Raw genomic sequence first — 22,984 nt, forward strand, 5'->3', positions numbered from 1 at the left:
ACTAAAACCCCCACCTTTTATTACTAATTACTAAAACCTCCACCTTTCGTTAGATTTGACGGAAATCCGCCGTTAGTTAATTGGAAATTACTTGCCCCATGAACTAAATAATCAATGTAGTAATCAGAAAAATGGGGCGCCTTCCGTTTAAACCCTGGGCGTTTATATCATTGTAACTCATCTTTCTCCCCAAAAACGAAAAACTCAACCAGCAGCTCAAGAACCCCTACCAGTCTACGAACTCGAGAAGGGAATCGATGAGGGCTCGATTTTTCTGCTGAAGACATCTCTCTCTCTCTAACAGGTTCTCTCTCTCTCTCTTGTACTCGAACTAGGGTTTTCGAATGGAGCTCTGTTAGAACATCTAGGGTAATTACTGATAGAAATTGATTGATGTAAGTACGATCTAGTGTTTATCGAACTTAGAAACCTTCTGTTGTCATCAAACCTTATAGAGGCAAAGGCATTGGTAAATTTCATTCAGTTACTCAAATTCATAGTAATCTTGTTCTCTCTATGAGACTCTATCCATACTTGCTTTAAACACCAGGAACACAATAGTGATTGTTGGTTTACCCACCAAATTGATGAGGGTTTTAGTGTTTTCATCAAATTCACCCATACTTTAACTGATATTTGAAATATATGAAGTTTAAATTACTTGGGGAGATCATTAAAGCAGCTGAAGTAAATGAAATAGAATAAAGTTTCATCCTTTGATATATTGAAATATGGGTTTAGAAAATTTGAGTTAAACTAGTTTGATTACATGACGTCAAGTTTTTCTAGAGCATGAAATAACTGCAGCAATAATATATGTGTGGGTAGGCTTCTTTGATATCGAATTCATGAGATTTCACTGAGGAGAAGATGAGTATTGTACCGAAGGAAACGATTGAGGTAATTGCACAGAGCATTGGCATTAACAAACTCTCTCCTGATGTCGCACTTGCTCTTGCTCCTGATGTGGAGTACCGGGTGCGGGAGATCATGCAGGTACTTAGCTTTGTGATTTTCGATTCAGTTTTATTGTTTATTTTTCCTTATGTTAAGAGATAGTTATGTTGTAATTCGACTGTTTTTGTGAATTTGCTTTCCGTTAAGGGTAGGTCACATGATAAAACATAAATTCTTTTCCTTTTTTAAGTTAGAAAACTTGGAATCGATACAGTCAGTGAGGAGAGTTGAAATTTGACTTGTTGAAAGAATTTATGACTTATCACGTGCCCTTAGGGAAAATGGAACAAGCTCTCTCCTGTTAAAACGCCCATTTATGCAACCATTATTCCAGTGGAATGTGGAAGAAACGTTAATTTGTTTTAAGAGTTACGGCTATATCTAGTTGCTTACCTTTTTGCCAGATGGCTTTCTTAGGATGATTTGTTTCCTAGATCTAGCTGATCATGGAGGAGCTAATGAAGAAGTATAAACCGAAATAGTGTTCTTTTTTCTTGTAGTAAGATACTAAATTTAACACGGCTCGTTGTCCTAATGTTTTAGGAGGCAATCAAGTGTATGCGGCATTCAAAGCGGACTATTTTGACAGCAGACGATGTGGATAGCGCCCTTAGCTTAAGAAATGTGGAGGTATTTTTCTACTGCAAAAAGACTGGTCATTTCTGGAGTTCCTTCTTATTCTTGCTAATCACTATCAAGAATGTACCCTCTTTTCGGACATCTCTATTTGTCTTGTACTTAATACTCACATGTCAAAACAACTCATGCATATAAGCTGATCTTCATTCATGTTTCTTTGGTGCTGGTTATGTACACCTTCGGATGGTGAAAGTAACAAGTCATTCGTCTTTCTTTGAAAATAGTCAGTTTTAATTTTCTTGCAGGGTTTCCTTTACCTATTTCTTTTTTTGATAAAAGTTTACTTATATATTAGTGATGTTCTTCCTTCAGCCAATATATGGCTTTGCATCTGGAGATCCTTTGCGTTTTAAAAGAGCAGCTGGACATAAGGATTTGTTCTACATTGACGACAAAGATATCGAGTTTAAAGATGTGAGAAGCTGCTTTTGCCATGTCCTTGAATTTTATATTGGAATTATTTTTCCTGTCCTTAATCATTGGCTTCTTTAGGTTATTGAGGCACCTCTACCGAAAGCCCCACTTGATACGGCTGTTATCGCTCACTGGCTAGCTATTGAAGGAGTGCAGCCAGCCATCCCTGAAAATGCTCCACTGGAAGGTATGCTTTTAGTTATATGTTACAATGTTTTCTAAACAGAATCAACTGTTACAAAAACTATGTAAAGAGCTCTTAAAAAATGTTCGGTACACTTGGTTCACCATGCTGTATTCTAGAGGAATGTAGTATGATTCTTAGTTTTGTCTTCAATCTTTATTATGTTTCTTGACGTCAACAATCATATATATCAAATTAGATTTTTATTGGAAAAGGTTCTTCATTTGGAATTTTGGATAAAACCTATATACAGTTTTTTAGGTTGCTTCCTGCGAATTGATATTGGAACTTCAAACATAATTTTAGAGAAGAGATTCCGCTTCCTGCTTCTCTTATGTTTTACATATCTGATTTTCTTTTAACTTCACTACATGATGTTTTCATATGGATCTATAATCTTGTTTGATATCAAGGTTATATCATTCTTGCGAAATTAACTTTATATTGGGCTATCATTTTCGTTTAGCACTAGTAGCACCTCCCGATAACAAAAAGTCTGAGCACAAAGATGATGGTCTTCCTGCTGATATTAAACTGCCCGTTAAGCATGTCTTATCTAGGGAGCTTCAGGTAAAAATTGTGTTAAATTTGTAGCTTTTCGTTTTTGACTTAAACAATGACTTATTTAAAGTGCAATTTTCTATGCAGCTATATTTTGACAAAATTACCGAGCTAACTGTCAGTAGGTCCGAGTCTCTCCTTTTTAAAGAAGCATTAGTAAGCTTGGCTACAGATTCTGGACTTCATCCATTAGTTCCATATTTCACATACTTCGTAACTGACGAGGTAAAGGTCTTGTTTTCATACTGAATAATACGATGCAAAGTATATATTCTAACATAATTTTCCTCTATTTACCTCAGGTTACAAAGAGCTTGAACGATTTCCGTCTCCTCTTTGCTTTGATGCGCGTTGTCCAAAGCCTTCTCCAGAATCCTCACATACATATAGAACCTTATGTAAGTTCAAATGGGATTTAGTTTATCTGAATATACTTGCTGATATGTAAGATCTTTGCTTCAAAGGTATACAGCGTGCATATCTAATGATGCTTTAATATCTATCAGCTGCACCAGTTAATGCCATCTGTGATTACCTGCCTTGTTGCGAAAAGGTTGGGTAATAGGTTTTCTGACAACCACTGGGAGCTTAGAAACTTTGCTGCAAAAATAATTGCTTCAGTATGCAAGAGGTAAGATTTTGAGCCTTGTTTGCTTTAGTTTTTCCTTCGTACTCATATATACAGTGTTACCTACATTGTTCGAAGACCTGATCGCATGTTCTGAACACTTCAGATCTCCATGAAGATTTACTTTGTGGAAATGCATTGCTATTATTCACTTTATTTTGTTCTTTTATCGTCAACTTCATAATAGTATCTGGGTGTTTGTAACACCTTTTTATCCTTGAGATTTATCTCTATAGTACTATTGCAGATTTGGACATGTCTATCACAATCTACAGACACGGGTGACGAAAACACTGATCCATGCTTTTCTGGATCCGTCAAGAGCATTAACTCAACATTATGGTGCAGTTCAAGGAATTGCTGCTCTCGGGTCCAGCGTGGTATCTTCTCTTGCTCATTATTTTGGTGCTTTTCCTCTTCTATTATCTTTTATTATTATAGTCAGAAATATCGACAGAGTATTAGCTATTTTCCACTATATTCGAGGGTTTTCTCATATATAACCAATTCCTTTAAGGCGTAACTTAGACTTGTAAGCCGTAAAAGGTTTATCCGCAGTTCCAACAGGTTTGTGAAATTTGAGACTTTTCTCTACTTCTGAGGTTCTCTCAACATTTTAATAAGCAGTTTTCAACTTCAAACCATTTAGTTCCAAATTCTTCTTGTCTCCCTCTTTTCTTCTCTCTTTATATTTCGTCTTTGCTTTGGTTTAACCTCCAGAGACGCTCTGCTACACCCTAGCTTTCTATCTGACCTCTTCAATTGTATGATTTTATTTTGAGTTTATTTGTCATATTACCTTCTGTTAGATGCAGTTTTCTTACCAATTATTGGTGTATCTTAACCTTGTAGGTGCGTCTTCTGATACTTCCAAATCTTGAGGCTTATCTAAAACTTCTCGAACCTGAGATGCTTCTTGAGAAGCAAAAGAATGAGATAAAGAGGCATGAAGCGTGGCGTGTATATGGGGCTCTCCTGGTCAGTTTTTCTCATCTATTGCTTTTGAACACACTTCAGATACGTCGTCTGAAATAGCCACTAACAAAGAGAAAATTTCCAGTGTGCAGCAGGTCGGTGCGTGTATGACAGGCTGAAATTGTTCCCAGCTCTGCTATCCCCGCCAACTCATACAGTATGGAAGACCAATCTAAGAGTTGCAACTACAAATCCTACAATGCCAAGTAATTATTATATTAGACTTTTCTCTTTAATAAATGATATAAACTGTGATTGTTAATTCTTCTTTCAATTCAATGAAGATAAACGAAAAGCAAGCACGGACAGTTTGATGCAGCAACCACCTCAAAAGAGACTAGCAACAGATAGCTTAATACGCGCATTGCCAACGAACATGCAAGTAGATGGATTTTCTTCGACAGGGGAATCAATAATGGGTGCAGCTTCATCATCATCGCCCGGATTGATACTGAACCAGACCATTGCTGGTGGCATTAGCAGCAACCGCAGCAGACTAGAAAAGAAAAATGGTAGTCGGGTTTCACAGAAATCGGCTGTTCTAACTCAAGCGTGGAAGGAGGATATGGATGCTGGTCCTCTGCTGTCATCTTTGTTCGAGCTATTTGGTGAAAGTATTTTATCCTTCACTCCTTCACCTGAGATGTCTTTCTTCTTGTGATTTATCAATAGGTAAGGTGATTAAGATTGTAATTTAGTACTAGAATAGGCATGTAAAAAATGATCAATCAGAGATTGTTTTAAGATCACAACTCTGTTCATATCAACAACTCCTTTTAAGTTATTTACAAGATTTCTGCTGGAGTTAATCTCACAGCCCTAAGCCTAATTTAATTTTTCTTTGTCGATGTATTCGGGAAACAAAGAAATTATCCAGAGTACAACGTTTGGGTGGAAACAAATTTTTTGTTGTAATCTCTTGTTTCCTCCAAACATCATCCACTTTTTCTTTTTAGTTTCTTCTTCCATCTTCCCCTCCCACTTCCACCGTCAATTCCAACGAACTCCAGTACCAACTCTGTCATCGCTTTCTATCATTTTTCTCTAGCACCAACCCGCCTGAAACCATCGTCTAGAAATGAGACGAAGGATTCCGGCAAAGGGGGCCATACGCCGGAACTTAGACACAGAGAGAGAAAAATAGTTATGGAGACCAGATTGACGCCCCACTCGCCGGCCAAAATAAATAGAGAGTGAGAAGAGAGAGAAAAGGAGGGGGAGAGAGAAAACGAGAGGAGAGAGTAAGAAGAAAAGAGAAGATAGAGAAAAAAAATTTAGTACGAAGGTCGTCAGTTGATCGTCGGAAGTTTTGGTCGGTCGACAACCTTATCGGAGAAGATGATGAAGTGGCGAGAGGGACGGCGTGGCAGAGAGAGGTGGTAGAGAAGAGAGTTAATGGACATTTTACAGTAACTAAAAAAAGTGATTATCTGGATATTTTCGATAAAATAGGAGACTACGCCGAAAGTTAGTCATAAAGTAGGGGGCTGTTTGGGATATAACCCACTTATTTTCTATCTTTAAACCCCAATTAGACATTCAACAAAAAAGAAACTCTGACTAGACGCGTACTCCTGCTAAAACTCAGACTAAATATATGAGGGAGAGAGCGTCATGTTTGTTCACTTTGTAACTCTATCTTTATCTTTCAATGCCCTCTTCCACCTTCACCTTCATCACTTCCTCATCAACCACCGGGTGCCCACGATGGAAGTCAGCAGTCATTACGGGGGCAGTGATTGTGAAAAAGAGAAAAAATTGGTTCAATTTGGATTAACTGTTTTACGCAAATCAAAATAAGTCAGACTCGTGATACTCATATGCTGGAAGTCGGAGTCAGACGATTGAGATTCATGCCTACAGTTGCGTTGCGGGCCAATGTTCCTCCCAAATCTTCAAATAATCAACACAGTTTACATGGTGTGTTAAATTGAAGAGGACAAAAAAAAACTTCCTTCCTATGTAAACTTAACAAAACTTAGAGCACCATTACCCAACTTCACCACTACCATTAACCTCTCCACATAGAATAGAGAAACAGAAATGAAATTAAAGCAGGCAAATTTAGCAAATTACTATAACCAAGTCGCCATAATATAGAAGACAAACGGATCGGTTTGATGGGTTGACAACCCATACTGCATAAGTCAGATAGACAGTTGTATAATCCTTAAGAGTATTAGTTCATATTATAAACATGAAAGAAAATAAAACAAGCCCCTTAAAATGAAGAATGAAGGCGAATTTGCAGAGAGGATTATGGTGTTACAGTATAGATGAAGGTGAACTGCCTCTGGTGTCAGAAAAACAAGGGGAATCAGAAATGACCTTGTTATGTCTCTCTATCTTTATGTCTTCAATTTAAGGAGCTAATTCACCTCATCTACTACGATTCCCATCAAAACACGATTCACAAATAGGGAAGACTACTCGGGTAATTTCAAGCGGTTGAATAATACGAGGAAGCTTTGTTTAGGAACAACGTAAAGGAATCCCAAGTCTGCACCTTTGATATATGGCCCCATCCCCTGTTTAAAGCATCAATCCAAGAGTTAAACAAGTCACTGGCAATCCATAATCGCGAAATTGGTCAAAACGCCCTAGGCCTGATTTTCTTCTGTCAAAAAGGATCCAACAATTTTTAGGCTTCAGCTCCTTATTAGGGTTTGGACAGTTTGCAAAAGATGGCACAGGTTCGCATACAAATTCGAAGTGCACTTGTTTGCATGGGTTTGCATTGCCTTACACGGGTTTGCATAGATTTTCACAAGTTCGCATACGGAGCCCAAGAGTAAAAACAATATAGAACATGGCTTTTTAACCAAGACAAACACGACAATTTGTATTTGGACCGAACCTTGGACACTGACAATATCATCCTATTCTTGTACATGATTCAAAAACAAATGGGGGCCAGGATAATGGATTCTGATTCCAGTTAATTCTCGAGTGTTTCAGTTTTAGTCTCTAATATCTAGTTCTTCTTTCATAAATGTTCTGAAGGAACAGAAATTGCATATTCAGTTTCAGATTTAGCCAGTTTGGTTTAGTTTTATTGAATATCAAAGTTACAAACTTGCAAGATTTTTTTTACCTTCCCTCTTAGTTGTAGTAGTTCACCATCAACCCAATGTGAATTACGAAACCCAACCTCGGCGATTCTTCCTTGGCCTTTGTAACTTGCAACCTGGATGAAACAGAAATTGGAGAGCAATACGAATATACCCATAAGAAAGAACCAGATCTGCCTGATTTTAAATTAAAGTGATTCGTATACTGTAATAATGTAATTAACTAATTACCACTCCAAGTTCATCTGGATAAGCCCCACGATTAGCATTACGACTCCCCTTACCAATTTTAGCGCGAAATGTTACCTGAAAATACGGATTAAGAAAAAAAATCTTATGTTAGCATAAACAAAATCACATAGAAGGTAGACCGAGTACAAGAACAAACTCGATTAAATGAAAACCTCTCCAGCAGGAACATTTAGATCGCCCGTTAGCTTTACTGCCTCCACATATTCAAAAAATTCTACATTATTCTTGTCACGTGTATCACTCCACTGACCAAACTTACGCCGAAGCTGTACTATTTCAGGGCCATAAGGACCAAAAGCGCCAATAAATAGCCCTGTGTATTATTTAGACGAGTCAAAACCCAAGAAACACGTAATCCTGTTAAAGTAAATCAAGTAAACAGGAGAAATTTACCCTCAAATGGATCCAAATCATCGTTGGGAGTGGTGATCCGTCTAAAAGTTGTATTTGCCGAGAGTTTGTTGTGCTTTTGTGCTTGGTTAACTGCAAGTTTGACTATTTCGCGTACATCTCTAGAAACCTAAAATCAAAGTAGGAACCGAGTCATTTATTTCCGACGAAACATATTGCAGAAACATGAGGAAGGCGATAAGCCAAAGGGCATGAAACGGAATAACTAACAAAACAAGTAATCAGATAGAAGAGTTAAAAGTATTTCATATCTTTAACGAAAAAGGATAGTATTGAACTATTTATGAAGTAAAATGAGAGCATAAGAGTGTTATGTTAATCTCACCTTGGAAGAAACCTTACCCACACTCCAAAATGCCTTGGCAACATCAAGAGGCATGACTTCAGGAACCCCTTGAGCTGCTACTGCAGCCACCTGGACTTTAGGCACTTCCAGTTCTCCACCATCGGAATCTTTAGTTTTCTCGTGAATATGTAGGAGAAAAGAATCCTTTTCCATATCCCTTATATCAGCCGGAGATCGTACAAAATCATCCTTCGAAGGTATATCCTCGTTATTATGTAACACCCCTCCTATAAAAAGTTCCATAGCCAAACTCTTGTTTTCTTCCTCTGCGGCCTCGGCTTGAATATTTTCCACATTATCAGCTACATCTTCAGAAGTCCCAGAAGCATTTGTCTTTTCATTTTCGTTTTCCTCCGCTGGATATTGTAGAGATTCACTGTCCTCTATTATCTCCTCTGAGACATTTACGTTCATGACTTTCAACTTTAATCCTGGTATTTTATCTTTAAGAAAGTTTATGACTCCTTTTATCGCTTCTTCACTTGTATCCTTAATATTCACACTCCTCAGTTCCTGACTCTTTTCTTGCTCAACTTCTTCTTTCTCTAGAATATCTGAGTCCTCAGAGTTGAGATTGGGTACATCCTCTGTCAATTTGGAGGGTGATGAAAGGGAATTCGTGAAGTTTCCTTTCTTTCGCCGCAAAAATACTACCTGCCAGAGATAAGAGTATGAGTTGCGGGTAGACGAGTTACGTACTCTATATAAACACTGACTTATGTCTGAGACAATACCCACCACAGAACAAAAGATAAGGTGTTTAAGAGAAATAGGAAATCAGAACTTATATTTGCAAGTTGTCATACAAACTCTCACTTGAATTAGTCCTTAGATCATTCATCTTGAGCATACCCAATACACACTCCGTTTGAATCAACTAATTCGGCCATTGTAGAGTGACCCAAGTAAAAAATGTAACAGGTCTCCGTACCAGACACTTTTCTTGGAGGTGGCAATATATTGTGAAGAAAGAGTGGACAAATTGGAACCGACACTTTCTAAACATGTATTTGTTGTGAATTATTTTTTAAAAGTTAACAATATGGAATTACCTGCATCGTGTAACTTCCATCCGTATCTCTGACAACAAAAATTTCAAACAAAAGGGTTCCCGAAGATGCATTAACCAACTGCCTGAAACAACCAATTATGACCGGTGATATTATCCATGGTGCATTTAAATCATCAAAACCAAGGTGTTTTATCAGAAGAAATTTTTTACTTTGGAGTATAACTCTTAGCAACGAATCTGCCCACGCCAGGGGTTATTCGTACCACTCTGCCAAAAGGATCATCAAAATCCTTCGAACAACCCACCCACCAACCTACCTGCAAACATATAAAGACATATTAGTGGCTCTGGCTCCATACTGGAAACGTAATTTAGAAATTAAAATGCCTGACAATCTCGAGCAGATTAGAAGTAGTAACAATTGGAGACAACTCGATCACTCACAAAATTACCAGATTGCTGCCCGTGAGGCGAGACAGATTTGACGCATCATGGTAACGCTCTTCCTTTATTGCACTCTGCGAATAATCAGATATCTAAACTCAGGTTCCATATTAATCAAAGTTAAGAAATTTTAGTAAATTATGAATCTGCCTTTTATGTGGTTATGCATATTACAACTGATTCACGCAGTTATGTTACCTTCAGTTGTGACATAATTTCAGCTACATAATCATTTGACGTTGCTTCTGCAATAGCCCTTTTCAACTTTACAGCTTCCTGAAAGTCCTCCTTTTCTATTGCCTCTTTCAGTTGGAACTGCAAAAATAGAGAAACGGTCAGTCTCCACAATCTATGCATTCATAACCCATATTACGTGGAAAAGGAATCACTATATAACGTAGTATGGGTGCCGCTGCTCGGTACGCTACCACGTGTGTACGGTAAGCTAGGGTTTACCTCTTTGATACGCTCTTTTCAGTTGAAGAACGTTTTTGACTATTTTAGTAGACAATAATTACTCCCTATAGATACACCTACTTTTGGACATTCTATATCCATAAAACTAAATCTTAACTAGTTAACTAGAAAATCTTGTAGTTGACTAGACAACTAGTTGAGCTTATAGTCTTTCCAGTGAAATTAAGTAACTTGAGGTTGACGATTTCGATATATCAACTTCAGGGTATTGGATCATGAACCTCATACTAAAAACGTATGGACAATCTGGTACACATTATGTAATGGGGCTTAGAGTATTTGGCAACATTGATTACAAATCAATCGCCTCTCATTTGAAACAACTATGTAAAGAAACAATCTCGTTTTAATATATTATCACATAAATAAAAGGTAATTTTATGGAAACTAAGCTCCACCCGAGATTACCACTTACGCTTGTACTTGTCAAATATTTGCGATAAAACACGTACTGCATGATGGTGATTATTCAAGTTATATCAAATGCGAATTTTTCGAATTAGCACACATGAACATCAACAAATGTGGGTGTAGACCATGGACCTTACTCACCCCAAAGTGGCCCTATCTCATCCAAAAAGCGGGTTTCCCCTCACACTAGTTGAGCTTATAGTCTTTCCAGTGAAATTAAGTAACTTGAGGTTGACGATTTCGATATATCAACTTCAGGGTATTGGATCATGAACCTCATACTAAAAACGTATGGACAATCTGGTACACATTATGTAATGGGGCTTAGAGTATTTGGCAACATTGATTACAAATCAATCGCCTCTCATTTGAAACAACTATGTAAAGAAACAATCTCGTTTTAATATATTATCACATAAATAAAAGGTAATTTTATGGAAACTAAGCTCCACCCGAGATTACCATTTACGCTTGTACTTGTCAAATATTTGCGATAAAACACGTACTGCATGATGGTGATTATTCAAGTTATATCAAATGCGAATTTTTCGAATTAGCACACATGAACATCAACAACTGTGGGTGTAGACCATGGACCTTACTCACCCCAAAGTGGCCCTATCTCATCCAAAAAGCGGGTTTCCCCTCACACTTATAAAGTGATCACCCCCCACTAACATCGTTGGACCTGGAAGGCTATCTTCCCCTCTCAATGAACTTGAAGACTTCCGTAAAGGAAGTAGACCAAAGTTCGCATATCATTCTTGGGTTTGGTCCATGGACTCTTATACCACGGACTAACACCAACAACACACTCTTTCACTAAATTGGTGTAACCCTCATTTAAAATTGGTTATTAATGTCGTTGAACCTAAAAACATTACCCCAAATCAAAACTTGGGTTGTGGATACTATCATCATATGAAGCAAACAACAATTGAAGCTATGAATTTGTACACTTTCTACTATAAAATGCATATTCAGTACAAAGTTGAGTTAAAAGAATTGAACTAGTAATGAAAAGGTGATAGAAATAACCTTAAGAACAGAAGAGATAGACTCAGTTTCTTCAATTTCAGAGAACTGGCGATTCCAACGATTCCAATCCCATTCAGAAGAAGAAGATGAAGAAGAAGAATTGCCTCCGATGTTGCTACAACGGCAAGAAAGGTTGAGATTTCGGATGTTAGCTGAAATGGGTCTGTTTAAAATCGAACAAACAAAACTCAGATTGCTTTCTTTCTTATTGAAATCTGAGAAACCTCTCAGTTGGACTGAAGAGACTGTGTTTTGTAACCCTAATCCACTATTCACCGCCATTTCTCTGCCCCCAATAGTCTCAGTGAGTGAGAGAGAGAGAGAGACTTCGCTTTGGTAGAAGAAGGAATCAAATTCACGGATAGAGTTAGAAAGTTTGAGCACGTGTCCAAAATATTCACAAAATATCTCTAAAGGTCTTGCGAATATTTGCATCGGGTGCTATATTTCTTCCCCTCGTCCCAAACGAAGACTATATTTGACGTGGGGCGATGTAGGTGCGACTTTGCGACATACAAAATAGTCCCAAATAAAGATTTAGTTAATCGAAATCGACTTGGTTGTATTTGTCTCATAATCTTCATCTTCACCTCACATCCACCCACCACCAACTTCGGTTTTTTCTTGTCTTTCTTTCTCTCATGCTCTTTTTTCCTCTCCTTCTCTTCTTTTCTCTCCATCATCTCTCTATCGGTCTACCTATTTATTTATCTTCAGTTCTGATGAAGGGACGTGTTCCCTCCACAAAACCCACTTTATCGGAGGAGGTTCAGTCGAAAAGACATTCACTAGAATATTGAGAGAGAGAGAGAGAGAGAGAATGAGAATGAGCAGGAGAGAGATGGGGGAGGAAAGAGAGAGGGAGAGAGAAAAAGATGAGGAGATAAAGAGAAAGAGATGGCAGTGGTGGTTGGAGGCGATAGTAATCAGAGGTGGTGGCTGGTGGGTGGCTGGTGGTGGTACTGGTCGAGAGATAAAGATTAGGGGAAAAAGCGAACAAGTCAAGTTTTGGAGTTAAAATAAATTCGCCCCCTACGTCAAATCTAATCAACAAAAGTATTTATATCTCAGAGAATATTTTGGAGGCCTTCGAGCCAAAACCAAAATAAATAATTATCAGAAAAACACAACTGGGTATATGTAATTCTTAGTAATCGCAATATTGTTGCGTTATTTTGTAAATTGAATTTGTTTGTACAAATCCACATCCCAATATTCTAGATTTTCACTACCTAAAGACCATTGCGTTGGTTCAGAATGCAGTTGTTGTATGCATTTGCATGTACCAAACATCTAACCAATCATCAACTGAGTAAAGGTTTTAAACGAGACAATTTTATGGATTTCGTCTAAAACCCTTGCCCTTCATTTTAGACGAAGAGAGATTCCTCCGCAGACTAATGGATTCTGCCGAAAGGAACCCTTCGGCGGGATAACGAGGATGGACAGAGAAAGAAAGCCAGATATTAGAAAGAGAGAAAGGAGAAGATAAATGGTGGTAGTGGTGCTCGAAGGTGGGAGAAGATGAAGAAGAAAATATTTTGTTTTATCCTAAAAAATTGATAAAACTTGCAGTTTCCCTTTCTAATTTTATGTCCGAAAACTTTTCTTGTTTTCTCAAAGCGGATGACGACAGAAAGATTGTCATAAATACACAATTATATATGTATGTGTAATCCCTAGTGACCACAATATTGTTTCCTAGTTGAAGAAATTGATTTTATTTGTAAACTATTAGATTAGGGATTCTCATTGCCTGGAGAATGCAGTTTTTGTATGTATTTTCATGTACCAAACATCATTGGTTCAACAATCATAATTCAAAGGGGAATTGCTAGTGAAAACATCTAACCAATCATCAAAGCTGTACATCCTGTAGATACATTATATCTGAGAATCAAATTCTCTGGTACAAACTTGTTGTTCTATTTCCACGACGTGAGATCAATTCAGTACTCTGAACTAAACTAAAATACTACAAAAAATGGAAACCGTTTGTTTCAACCTCTTTCGATTTCTGTGACCTACTGATGAGACGGAGATGGCTGACCAACGGGTCCTGGTGAGACCGAAATCACAGTGGTTGCAGGCAACTGAGCTACTGTGGCAGATTCTCCATTCTCTGCAGCTGCCAAAGTAGTGTCTGGATCGGTACCCACCACAACATTCTCTCCCCGGATCGGCCTTAGCAGGCCCTGTAATCTCAACAGATAGCTCTGCCCCGCGGACTGTGATCTCACATAGCTTGATGTCGTCAAAACACTGGCAGATGTGCGGCCCGTGTCAGTTCCAACATTAGCAAGGGCTCTGAGGTCAAGATTTGGAAACACTGAACAACGACATCGAGGACACTTCACGTTTAGGCGAAGCCATTCATCGATGCACTCGACATGGAAATTATGTGCACAAGGGAGGCCTCGTACCTGCAAAACATTCCAAAGTAAGATATTAATCCCAAAGGAAGTAATACGATCCGAGGAGATTTGGTTTTTGTTTCTATTCCTTTTTTTGTTTGGATTTGGATTGTTTGAGTCTTGACTTGTTTGTACCTGATTATTTCAGATAATGAGTTCTTAATTCTGACTTATTTTATGTCCAACGCAAAAGGACCCAAAACCTGTCTGAATCAACCACTCAGACAAGCACGAGTCCGATAGAAAACTGACATTCTGAAATACGACTCGAGTCAATCCAGATCTCAAATCAGATTTCCAATCTGAATTAGAAAAAACAAACAAACACCACCTTATTTATTTACTTACTGACTTTTGCCACTGACCCACTACAGGAGCACAAAAACCAAGGAAGCAACACCTCATACAGGGGGAAGGCGATCGACCCTAAAAACATGACATAACAAAAGTCTATAGCTTATAAGTTGGTGGTTCAAAATTGGATACCTCGTTCCCGACACAGAACTCTTCAAGGCAGATCGGGCATTCACTGCAATCAACTGGTACAGCTTTCAGCCTGAACTTCGGAAGTTCCTGAATTAGAGCCTCCACTGCTTCTCGCTGTAAGTATTATCATATTTGACAAAAACATTAGCAACAGAGACAGCAACAAGAACAGCCTCAACAATAGAGACTTGGCTAAATAACAAAGAAGAGCAGCAACAAGAACAGCCTCAGAAGGAGGTATCAAATGTTTTCGGTAAATAAAGAAAAAGAAAATCATAGAAGTGCCCTATTCACTTATCAAGTAAGTATTGCATAGGAAATCACACTAAGGAAGAAGGCAGACTGGCAGAGTATCAAGTTACCTGAGTTGTAGTCAAGTAAAATCCAGGATGGTACGCTGCAGCATCTTGGACCATTCCTCTCAACTCTTGACCAGCATTAGCTTCAAATGCCCAGCCGGGAACCCGGATCATGTCTACCAAAACCTGTATGGAAGATAAACATTCAAGAGTTTGAGGTGTACATTAATTATACAATTAGTTGAATAAAATAAGGAAAATCATTAAAAGCATGTTCACATTCACTATACTCACTGAGTTCCGCGGCCACAATCTAATCGGGTAATTCGAATTTCACGAGTTGTTGCTTAAGTAGTAATAAACTCACGATTAAATGATGCCACGTTCTATGACTGGTTAGGAAAATCTTAATCGCTGGGACTAATCTTGATGCATTAAATGCCCAATAAAAAGCGAAGAGTGCATGTTAATAAGAAATTTCTCAAACGAAGCTGCATGTGTTACTTAAGAATTTTACCGCCCATAGTTTCCATACTTAATTCGTGACGTATTAACTTTCCAACCATCTTACATGACCAGGAGAGCAAGTTAATTCACCCCCCATGATAGCTCAAGTAGCAGAACCATGAGGCGAAGCTTCTAGTGTTCAGAACTTTTTGTTTCAGTTTTGCTACCGAACGAAACAAAATTATCTCTCTAGGATGAATCTGTCATACTAAAAATATGATATTTTGAAACATTTCTCCAATATAAAAACATTCAATATCTTCAATAGGAAGGAGTCCTTCACGGAATACAAATAGCTTCCAGTTTAAATTCATGATAACTCATTGTTAACAGGTGAACTTAGCAAACTAAAAAGAAAAATGCAAAACCAAGGCCTCCGAATGCCACAACACAAATAAGTATCTAGCCCGTCTGCTACTTTATTTATTTGCTAAAAGATGTGTACGGCACATGAGAATTGAATCTTCTCTTCCAAGTTCCAAACTAAGAAGTGCAAATCCTAAACAATAGTTTCGTAAACTAATATATTTGACGTACAGACTTCTTGAAAAAACATGGCATTCAAAGTGAAGAAATATATTTTTAACGTACCCCGTATTCTGAAAGTGGAATCCCTTGCTGAGCACGTTGTAAATGTGCTTCCCTTCGTGTTAACCACTAAAACAGGAATAATTAGAAGAAAACAAATGAATCAGACAAAAAAATCCTCAAGAGAAACAGGATCATATTGAGAAAATCAGTTGTTTATGGAGAAAGGACGACATTAGGACTGAAGCCTAGTTTTGTGTTTCTTTCACCGTTTGACTGGCTCATAGACAGATATGGGGAAGAGAGAAAGTCCACATAGATTAAGTTATTGATTTTAAATTATACTGTTAATACATTATCACATTGGACGGCAACAAGTATAACTTACCTTCCCCATAGACATGTATGCAATAGAAACAAGTCCACAATAGCTAAAAAGCAACCAAATAAGGAACCCCCATTTCTGACCTTCCTCGGGTAGCTGAAAATATTTAGAAAATGGAGACCGTAAATTAAACTTTGTTGCATGTTATGAAGCGAAATACAGAGACATAAGTAAAAAAAGAGAAACTCACACAGCTTCTCGCACTTGTAAACCATAGAGTACCAATAACAGTCCAAGCCCACAAAAAGGGATAAAGAAGCAACACAAGAACCGTCAAAACCACAATTCGCCCACAGAAGCGAGTGTACCTCTGCTGCCACCCTAGATCCCTATAAGCATTAAACAATGGCGACATAATTTTTTTTCCAATAAGATAGGTAACATGACATGCCACCCTGAGTCAAAAAAGAACTTTCACCTCTGTCAAGATCAATAGGTAAAAGAATTATAACCCGTTCAGAGCTAATTTCTCTAGGCTATGTTTGATAGCAAGGAAATGTATTTCATAGAAGTTTGTTAATTTGCACGAGTACTGTGGAAGTGATTCTATGAGGAAGCAAAGAAGTGTATTCTACAGAAGTGCTTAAAAACTATACCCTTTGTCAATGAAATGTACTTCCACAAACTAAATTACAACTAGACAATGGAAACAAGCCGATCTCTTTAGAACTCGCTTATTTCCACCGAAATGGGTGCTATCGAGTATCAAACATAACCTAAATAAACGATATAAAACATCCCTTAGGCAAGAGAACTTACAAACCCATTCCTGCAGCTAGGCCATTGTCTACAAACATCAACAGCCGAAAAACGAAAACAGTAGTATAGTCAACCTAACAAGCAAAAAAACACAAAAAAAAAAATGTGGGTTCAGAAAATCAAAAGAAAGAAAACTCAAAACTAACTGATATTTCTTAGGCATACAGAAATTACCACTATCCATATATGAAGAGGGTATTCACAAAGATGATATCTCCTCCAATTAATCGAAACTATGATTCTAATTGTAAAATTGTTAAAGAATCCATAAATTGTTAATAAACCCACAAATTATTATACTGAAATTCGAAGTTATAGTAAACCAATAAACAAAAGGATACACACTCATCGCAAGCATCGACAAGAAAAACCCATCGTACCTGTTAACAAATAAGAAACAAACAGATCAAGCAAATGAAATAAAAAGATAAAATTGAAAACCCTAATATTGAACTCACCACTTGAAATCAATGCCTCTGATAGCCATTATAGATGAACTACATCAAAAACACTAAATTTCTTTTCAAGAATCAAACCCTATTTCCGGATTGAAAGAAATTGAAACCAAGAAGGGGAGAAATTAATCGAGAACGAGAAGTTCACAGTAGAATTCTTGGGCTTTGTGATTGAAATTCAAAGAAATTGAATTACTAAATCAGATTTGAAACTGCATTGACGATGGAGAATTTAGAGAGAGAGGGAGAGAGAGGAAATATTTGAGACAGTGAAGAGGGAAAAAGTGAAGTTGATGATCAGTTCGTTTTAAGCAAAATGTTAACGTCCGTTAGAAATTTTAGACTTTTTAGAGAGCGATTAGATGTCGCGTGCCGTCACGTTAGTGACGGTTTGTCGGCTTTAGTGTGCTAGTTGTAGACTTGTAGTATTATTACCTGATCCGGTTAAAAGGTAGTACCTCATAAAAAAAAAAATATGTATGTTGGATGAAATTGTTGATGTTGTTTGTTCTCACAAGGAGTTCTATGATTAACTAAACCGTCAACAGTTGGTTGTCCAAGTAGTTCCAAGGTGTTGATATAAACTCCAAAAAGTCCTGGAGGTTCCAAGTACAAATTCCAGAGAAGGTGGAATTTTTGGTTATTTGAATTGGGATAATGAGGTATAAATAATGTTGTTGGGCTTCAGGCCATTGTCTTGTTGGGCTTCAGGCCATTGTCTTGTTGGGCTTCAGGCCATTGTCTTGTTGGGCTTCAGGCCATTGTCTTGTTGGGCTTCAGGCCATTGTCTTGTTAGTGTTTGAGTGGGCAGTTATCGAGCTTATCACATCTATGATGTATCAAATGCCAAATATCACGACGTACGTACATCGTAGTCGTCTTCCAAAAAAAACTAAACAACTAAATAACGAAATGAAATAATGAAACTTCTTAATTAGAAGACTTCTTATATGATAAACACACAGCTGGTAATATCATACATTATCTTTCTGAAAATCGTCCTAAAAATCGTCTTTATACCTTCAAATTACTGTTTCTCTGTGCCGTCGATAGGGAGACGGGGGAGTGTGGGAAACTTACAAGTACACCGTGATATTCAAGTCAGGTTGTAAACAGTGTTTAAATCATATTCCAGGACAAGCCCGTGTCGTTTATATAAGCTTGCTTAGCGGTGGTGAATCACCGACTTAAAAAAGGTCGTTGTGCTAGTGTCGTGAGTAACATTTTTTCTAATCGCATCAGATATGATCATATCTCGGGACATGGAAAACGGATATTCGATGTTATCTTAACGTATATGTAACCGACATTACCATCAGACAGAATTGAGTACAAGTTGTTGGACGTACTTCTACAAGCGTCTTGTTCTTATGCTCAGGTTGTAGGGCCGATTCGGATCCACCATTATGTTGCCCTTTAAGTTATAACAGAGGTTAAGGTGTCTGGGAAACTCGTGTCGACCTCTCGTGCCAGAGTTCCTACTGTAAAGTTCTTTCTTGTACACCACTATGTTGATCTCGTCAAAGTTTCACTCATGCATATTTAGGGTCTTCCATGTGTCGCCCAAGTCAATCAGTTGACATCTCGACTAATAAAGGCTGATCAATATTATTCTCAACACGAGTCTCCTCCCCTTTCTTAGCAGAACGCATATAAGGAGTAATGAAACTCCACGTTTGCTCACTTTTTTTTTATATGGATCATCGTACATAAAATTTATATCATCACCAATTATGGCTTGAGGAGGTAAGTCATACCTTAGGAGGCAAAAAGAAGGGTTGTGCTCCATGTGTGCCTCTTATTCTTCTTGGGGCAGAGCATTTGGTTCAGGGACACATTTCCTAACTTTGGTCACATCGCCTTGACATTTTGGGTGCGCATTAATTTATTGATTCAGATGTTTTTTCAAAAAATGTACTTTGTTACTCAATCAATTCTTTGATTACCGTTACAAGTTGAATTCTCTCCACTCGCCCATAACTCAGACGTTTTGTGTGATAGATGTGATCCGTCTTCCTCATTCCAAATATAATTTTTTGTTTTGATATTTTTATGTTAGATGTGATCCGTCTTCCTCATTCCAAATATAATTTTTTGCTTTGATATGTTTATGTAAAGGAGTTTGTTTGAAATTTAGCAACAAATTTCAAAACTTCAATCGTGCACATGTTGTACAAGGTAGTGGTATAATCTAACTGAGAGTTTTTATAAACACCATTGTCATGGTCTAATTGAAAAACAGGGAGTTGTGATTTCTAGCTATTACTAAGGGATTCCCAAATTATAAGTATGAAAGTTTTCTATATCCTGGTGCAATCACGTTGGGTTTTATGCGGAACAGTAGCAACTTTGCTAAACATACTTCTACTCATTGGCTTTACCAACGTTGTCATGTGTGGGAACTTAAATTTGTAGTTTGCAACATAAAATTACATATGCTTGGTGCTAATTATAATATCCTTCACGAAAAGAAAATTTTGTCGTGTTAGAAAATGACATTATTTAACAAAAAAACGTCATTTGTCTTAACACAGAACGAGTGCCCTTTACTTCTCACGTGAAGAGTATGCGGCACATTCTTTCACCAAGACAATCCATAAATCAATATATGGACATATTAAGCAACGCAACTATATTATAATTTTTTTAATGCAAAAACTGACATCTAGTTCTATCGAAAACACATGACCATTTTTTTCTTTTTTGGAAAAACATGACCTTATGATTGTTAATAAATCGATGTTGCCTCAGCCTAATAACGATAAATAAATGTCCCGTTAATAAACTCCCCTTTAAAGACACAAATTACACATGTGAATCTATTTTATAAACAATTTCGTGTGAACTTGCAAACATACGCCCAAGTGGAAGATCCAACCAATTTCGCATTTAATTTTGTTCCCACTTTTTACGCCTTCATTTGCACGTATAATGATAATTGGTTTTTTTTGTTTAACCCCCTAATTTATGATTTGTGTTGTTTGACCCCTTAGTCTATACAAAATTCTCAAATGTCCTCTTTTTCGTATTTCTTGCGTATTTAGCCATTTGACCAGTCCAGAATTTCTACTATTTTTTTCTTTATGTAAATCTCTTACTACCTTCATCATCAAGTTCATGATAAAAAGATTTCAAACTTTTTATCCTAAAATTTGTTCATCGTTTCTTTTTCTTTCTCTCTCTTGTTTCTCTTGTTTTCTTCCCTCCCATCCCAATCCCTCTTCGTCGAACTCTAAAAACATAAGAAAATCTTTTTCGTATCTTTTTTCTCTTTCTCTCTCGTTATCTAGAAACTTCTCAAATCTCTATTAAGCGGCTTGAAGACCGCGAAATGTAAATTCATCTAAAATATGGGAGGACTCCAACAAAGGGGAGAGTAAGAGCATCTCCAACAGGACACTCTAAGAAAAAACTCTTAAAGTCCTAGTTGTCAAGTGTCAATGAAAATTCTCTTTCCTAAGTGATAATATAGAGATATTCCATTTTTTTTTGTCTATAATGGAGATTTCTAAAATACCTAATTATAGAGTGTCTCTATTGAGACTCTTAATAATAAATGCATCTACTTCATAATAATGTGTTTAACAAAGTGTCCCATTGGAGGAGGTTTTTAACATAAACTCAAAAAAGTCATATGTGACACCCCAAGTGTTAGGGTTTGAATGGCCCACTGGAGACAGGGCCGACCCTGACTATTTTGTGGCCTGAAGCTAAATCTAAAAACGGGGCCCTCTGTGTTGTGCACAAATTTTAAAACTTTCTCTTACGCTATCCTAAACCTAGGGTCGACCTTATGTCCATGCTATGGAAATTTGTAAAAAAAATGAACATCTTTTCCATCATCCAAAATTTCATTCGAAGATGCATATATAGCATCAATCCCATCAATTTAATCTTGACTCGATTCATCACAATAATTGGCCTGCCAAAATGAGTTCATATTATATGATGCTAAAATCGAACTATGGGATGGGGCAGGGAGTATTTGGTCGATTTTGTATGTTATTTCTAGACCCCTTGCTTGAAGATTCAGAATTTAGGGGTTTTATTCAATGACTTGAAGCACAGAGGTAATTCTAACTCCTAGACTATCTTGATTACCAAGTAGCAAGACCTATCGTTACATAACATATTTGAAAGTCACGTGCCTATAAAATTCTTAATAATGTGTTTGTTAACTCCTGGAGTGACTTCGTAGAACATTGACCATGGGATCTCATATTAGATCGGGAGGAGAAGTCACCCAAAATGATGGTCATTTAGATCCATTTAAGATAATTTAAAATCTATCTAACCTAGATTGTAAGTACATTACGTATGAAACATCAGTAAGCATTATACTGTCGTAAAGGAATTTAATATTTGAAATAGTTAAAAATACCGTAGTTTGTTGGCAAATCTAATTTGAGATAACTTTAACATTACAAAAAGAAATGATAGGAACCGTCTAAACATAAAACTTAAATAAATTTTACTTCAATTGCAGGACGGAAATTAACTAGTATAATTCTAGTTATATAAACTTTTAACATTTTATTGCAATAACAACAATAGACATTAATGAAATAATTTTAATGATGAAGTAAAAAAGCGTAAAACTACATATGTACAAAAAGATAGTGTTTATCGTATGGACTCCGAAAAATGTAGAGAGTAATGGGGATGGGTGAGACTGTGAGAGGGAGTGACCGAGAGATAGAAAGAGATACTAATTGGAGACGGAATCATGGAGTTCTTGTTAAAACATACATCAAAATTAGAGTTGATACGTTGAAAAAGTTCAAACTTTTTTGTGGAGCCCCCCCTCGTTGAAACAAATGAAAAGTATAAGCGAGCGCACCTTGGATGTGAGCCTTTTCTTACGTTAGTTGGTTTTGAGGTTACGCACGAAAAATTTACTGTTATAAAATCTATAGATACCTTCACAGATGTAGCTCCAACTCTGATTAGAGATGATTAGAGAGAAGATATTCAGAGTTTGAAGAGTGTAAAATGTAGGTTAGAGGGGAAGAAGATACTAGAAAAAAGAAAAAAACAATTTAGTGTAAAGAAGTCAAGAAAAAGTCATTATTTTCTTTTGTCATGAGCTCGAAGATGAAGATGACAAACTTGGTAAGAAAAATGGAAGAAATGACAAAAAAAAAAAAGGGAAAGTGATGCTGAAAAGGGGATACCATGTTGGAGTTAAGGGTGAGTCATGAGTGGGGCGATCATGAAACATAGTAATAAATTAGGGGGCCAAACAAGAAAAAAAAACCATGATTATATACCCGCGCCCGATCTGGTGGCAAAACTGTAATTTTATGAAAAACAACGGGCTATATTTTCACC

The 22,984-nt window shown here is 37.1% G+C and overlaps 3 protein-coding genes across 4 annotated transcripts; 1 reads left to right on the forward strand and 2 right to left on the reverse strand.

The window, feature by feature from the left end:
* Positions 1 to 105: 105 nt before the first annotated feature.
* On the forward strand, positions 106 to 5,174 carry LOC147547679 (transcription initiation factor TFIID subunit 6-like). 2 transcript variants are annotated; one of them, XM_086665044.1, is made up of 13 exons: positions 106 to 304; positions 829 to 996; positions 1,501 to 1,587; positions 1,909 to 2,010; positions 2,089 to 2,197; positions 2,661 to 2,764; positions 2,843 to 2,980; positions 3,058 to 3,153; positions 3,262 to 3,386; positions 3,631 to 3,763; positions 4,236 to 4,361; positions 4,444 to 4,564; positions 4,643 to 5,174. In XM_086665044.1, the coding sequence occupies exons 2-13, from the start codon at positions 871 to 873 to the stop codon at positions 5,017 to 5,019; spliced, it is 1,644 nt and encodes a 547-aa protein (XP_086521170.1). In that variant the 5' UTR covers positions 106 to 304; positions 829 to 870; the 3' UTR covers positions 5,020 to 5,174. The 2 variants fall into 2 exon arrangements, with proteins under 2 accessions (XP_086521170.1, XP_086521171.1); XM_086665045.1 differs by having other exon boundaries at positions 198 to 304; positions 871 to 996.
* A 1,233-nt stretch (positions 5,175 to 6,407) lies between these two features.
* Positions 6,408 to 12,498, reverse strand: LOC147547680 (protein EXECUTER 2, chloroplastic-like). Its single transcript, XM_086665043.1, has 11 exons — positions 11,821 to 12,498; positions 10,093 to 10,209; positions 9,903 to 9,968; positions 9,661 to 9,767; positions 9,491 to 9,572; positions 8,418 to 9,092; positions 8,075 to 8,201; positions 7,834 to 7,994; positions 7,661 to 7,735; positions 7,453 to 7,545; positions 6,408 to 6,886 (listed from the first exon to the last, which is right to left on the reverse strand). The coding sequence occupies exons 1-11, from the start codon at positions 12,253 to 12,255 to the stop codon at positions 6,785 to 6,787; spliced, it is 2,040 nt and encodes a 679-aa protein (XP_086521169.1). The 5' UTR covers positions 12,256 to 12,498; the 3' UTR covers positions 6,408 to 6,784.
* A 1,153-nt stretch (positions 12,499 to 13,651) lies between these two features.
* LOC147547681 (E3 ubiquitin-protein ligase SIS3-like) lies at positions 13,652 to 18,099 on the reverse strand. The gene is made up of 10 exons (XM_086669459.1): positions 17,657 to 18,099; positions 17,540 to 17,578; positions 17,373 to 17,439; positions 17,199 to 17,272; positions 16,630 to 16,768; positions 16,443 to 16,535; positions 16,118 to 16,183; positions 15,083 to 15,205; positions 14,721 to 14,834; positions 13,652 to 14,243 (listed from the first exon to the last, which is right to left on the reverse strand). Exons 1-10 carry the CDS (start codon positions 17,683 to 17,685, stop codon positions 13,845 to 13,847), a joined length of 1,143 nt encoding a protein of 380 aa, XP_086525585.1. The 5' UTR covers positions 17,686 to 18,099; the 3' UTR covers positions 13,652 to 13,844.
* Between the last annotated feature and the right edge of the window lie 4,885 nt (positions 18,100 to 22,984).

Source organism: Eschscholzia californica, unplaced genomic scaffold (assembly GCF_041429995.1).
Source record: "Eschscholzia californica isolate CP2 unplaced genomic scaffold, dmEscCali1.0.p SCAF_3, whole genome shotgun sequence".
Classification (NCBI taxonomy): Eukaryota; Viridiplantae; Streptophyta; class Magnoliopsida; order Ranunculales; family Papaveraceae; genus Eschscholzia; species Eschscholzia californica.

Excerpts from the sequence above, each read along its gene's own strand:
- LOC147547679 (XM_086665044.1), top strand. The coding sequence starts at position 871 with ATGAGTATTGTACCGAAGGAAACGATTGAGGTAATTGCACAGAGCATT. Across the intron at positions 2,011-2,088 it reads AAGATATCGAGTTTAAAGAT|GTTATTGAGGCACCTCTACC; the intron begins GTGAGAAGCTGC and ends TGGCTTCTTTAG. Across the intron at positions 2,198-2,660 it reads TGAAAATGCTCCACTGGAAG|CACTAGTAGCACCTCCCGAT; the intron begins GTATGCTTTTAG and ends ATTTTCGTTTAG.
- LOC147547681 (XM_086669459.1), bottom strand. The coding sequence starts at position 17,685 with ATGGCTATCAGAGGCATTGATTTCAAGTG. Across the intron at positions 16,184-16,442 it reads CATACATGTCTATGGGGAAG|TGGTTAACACGAAGGGAAGC; the intron begins GTAAGTTATACT and ends TTCCTGTTTTAG. Across the intron at positions 14,835-15,082 it reads TTTACTTGACTACAACTCAG|CGAGAAGCAGTGGAGGCTCT; the intron begins GTAACTTGATAC and ends TAATACTTACAG.
- LOC147547680 (XM_086665043.1), bottom strand. The coding sequence starts at position 12,255 with ATGCAAATATTCGCAAGACCTTTAGAGATATTTTGTGAATATTTTGGA. Across the intron at positions 10,210-11,820 it reads CTATCTCTTCTGTTCTTAAG|TTCCAACTGAAAGAGGCAAT; the intron begins GTTATTTCTATC and ends CTATTTTTGCAG. Across the intron at positions 7,546-7,660 it reads ATCCAGATGAACTTGGAGTG|GTTGCAAGTTACAAAGGCCA; the intron begins GTAATTAGTTAA and ends TGTTTCATCCAG.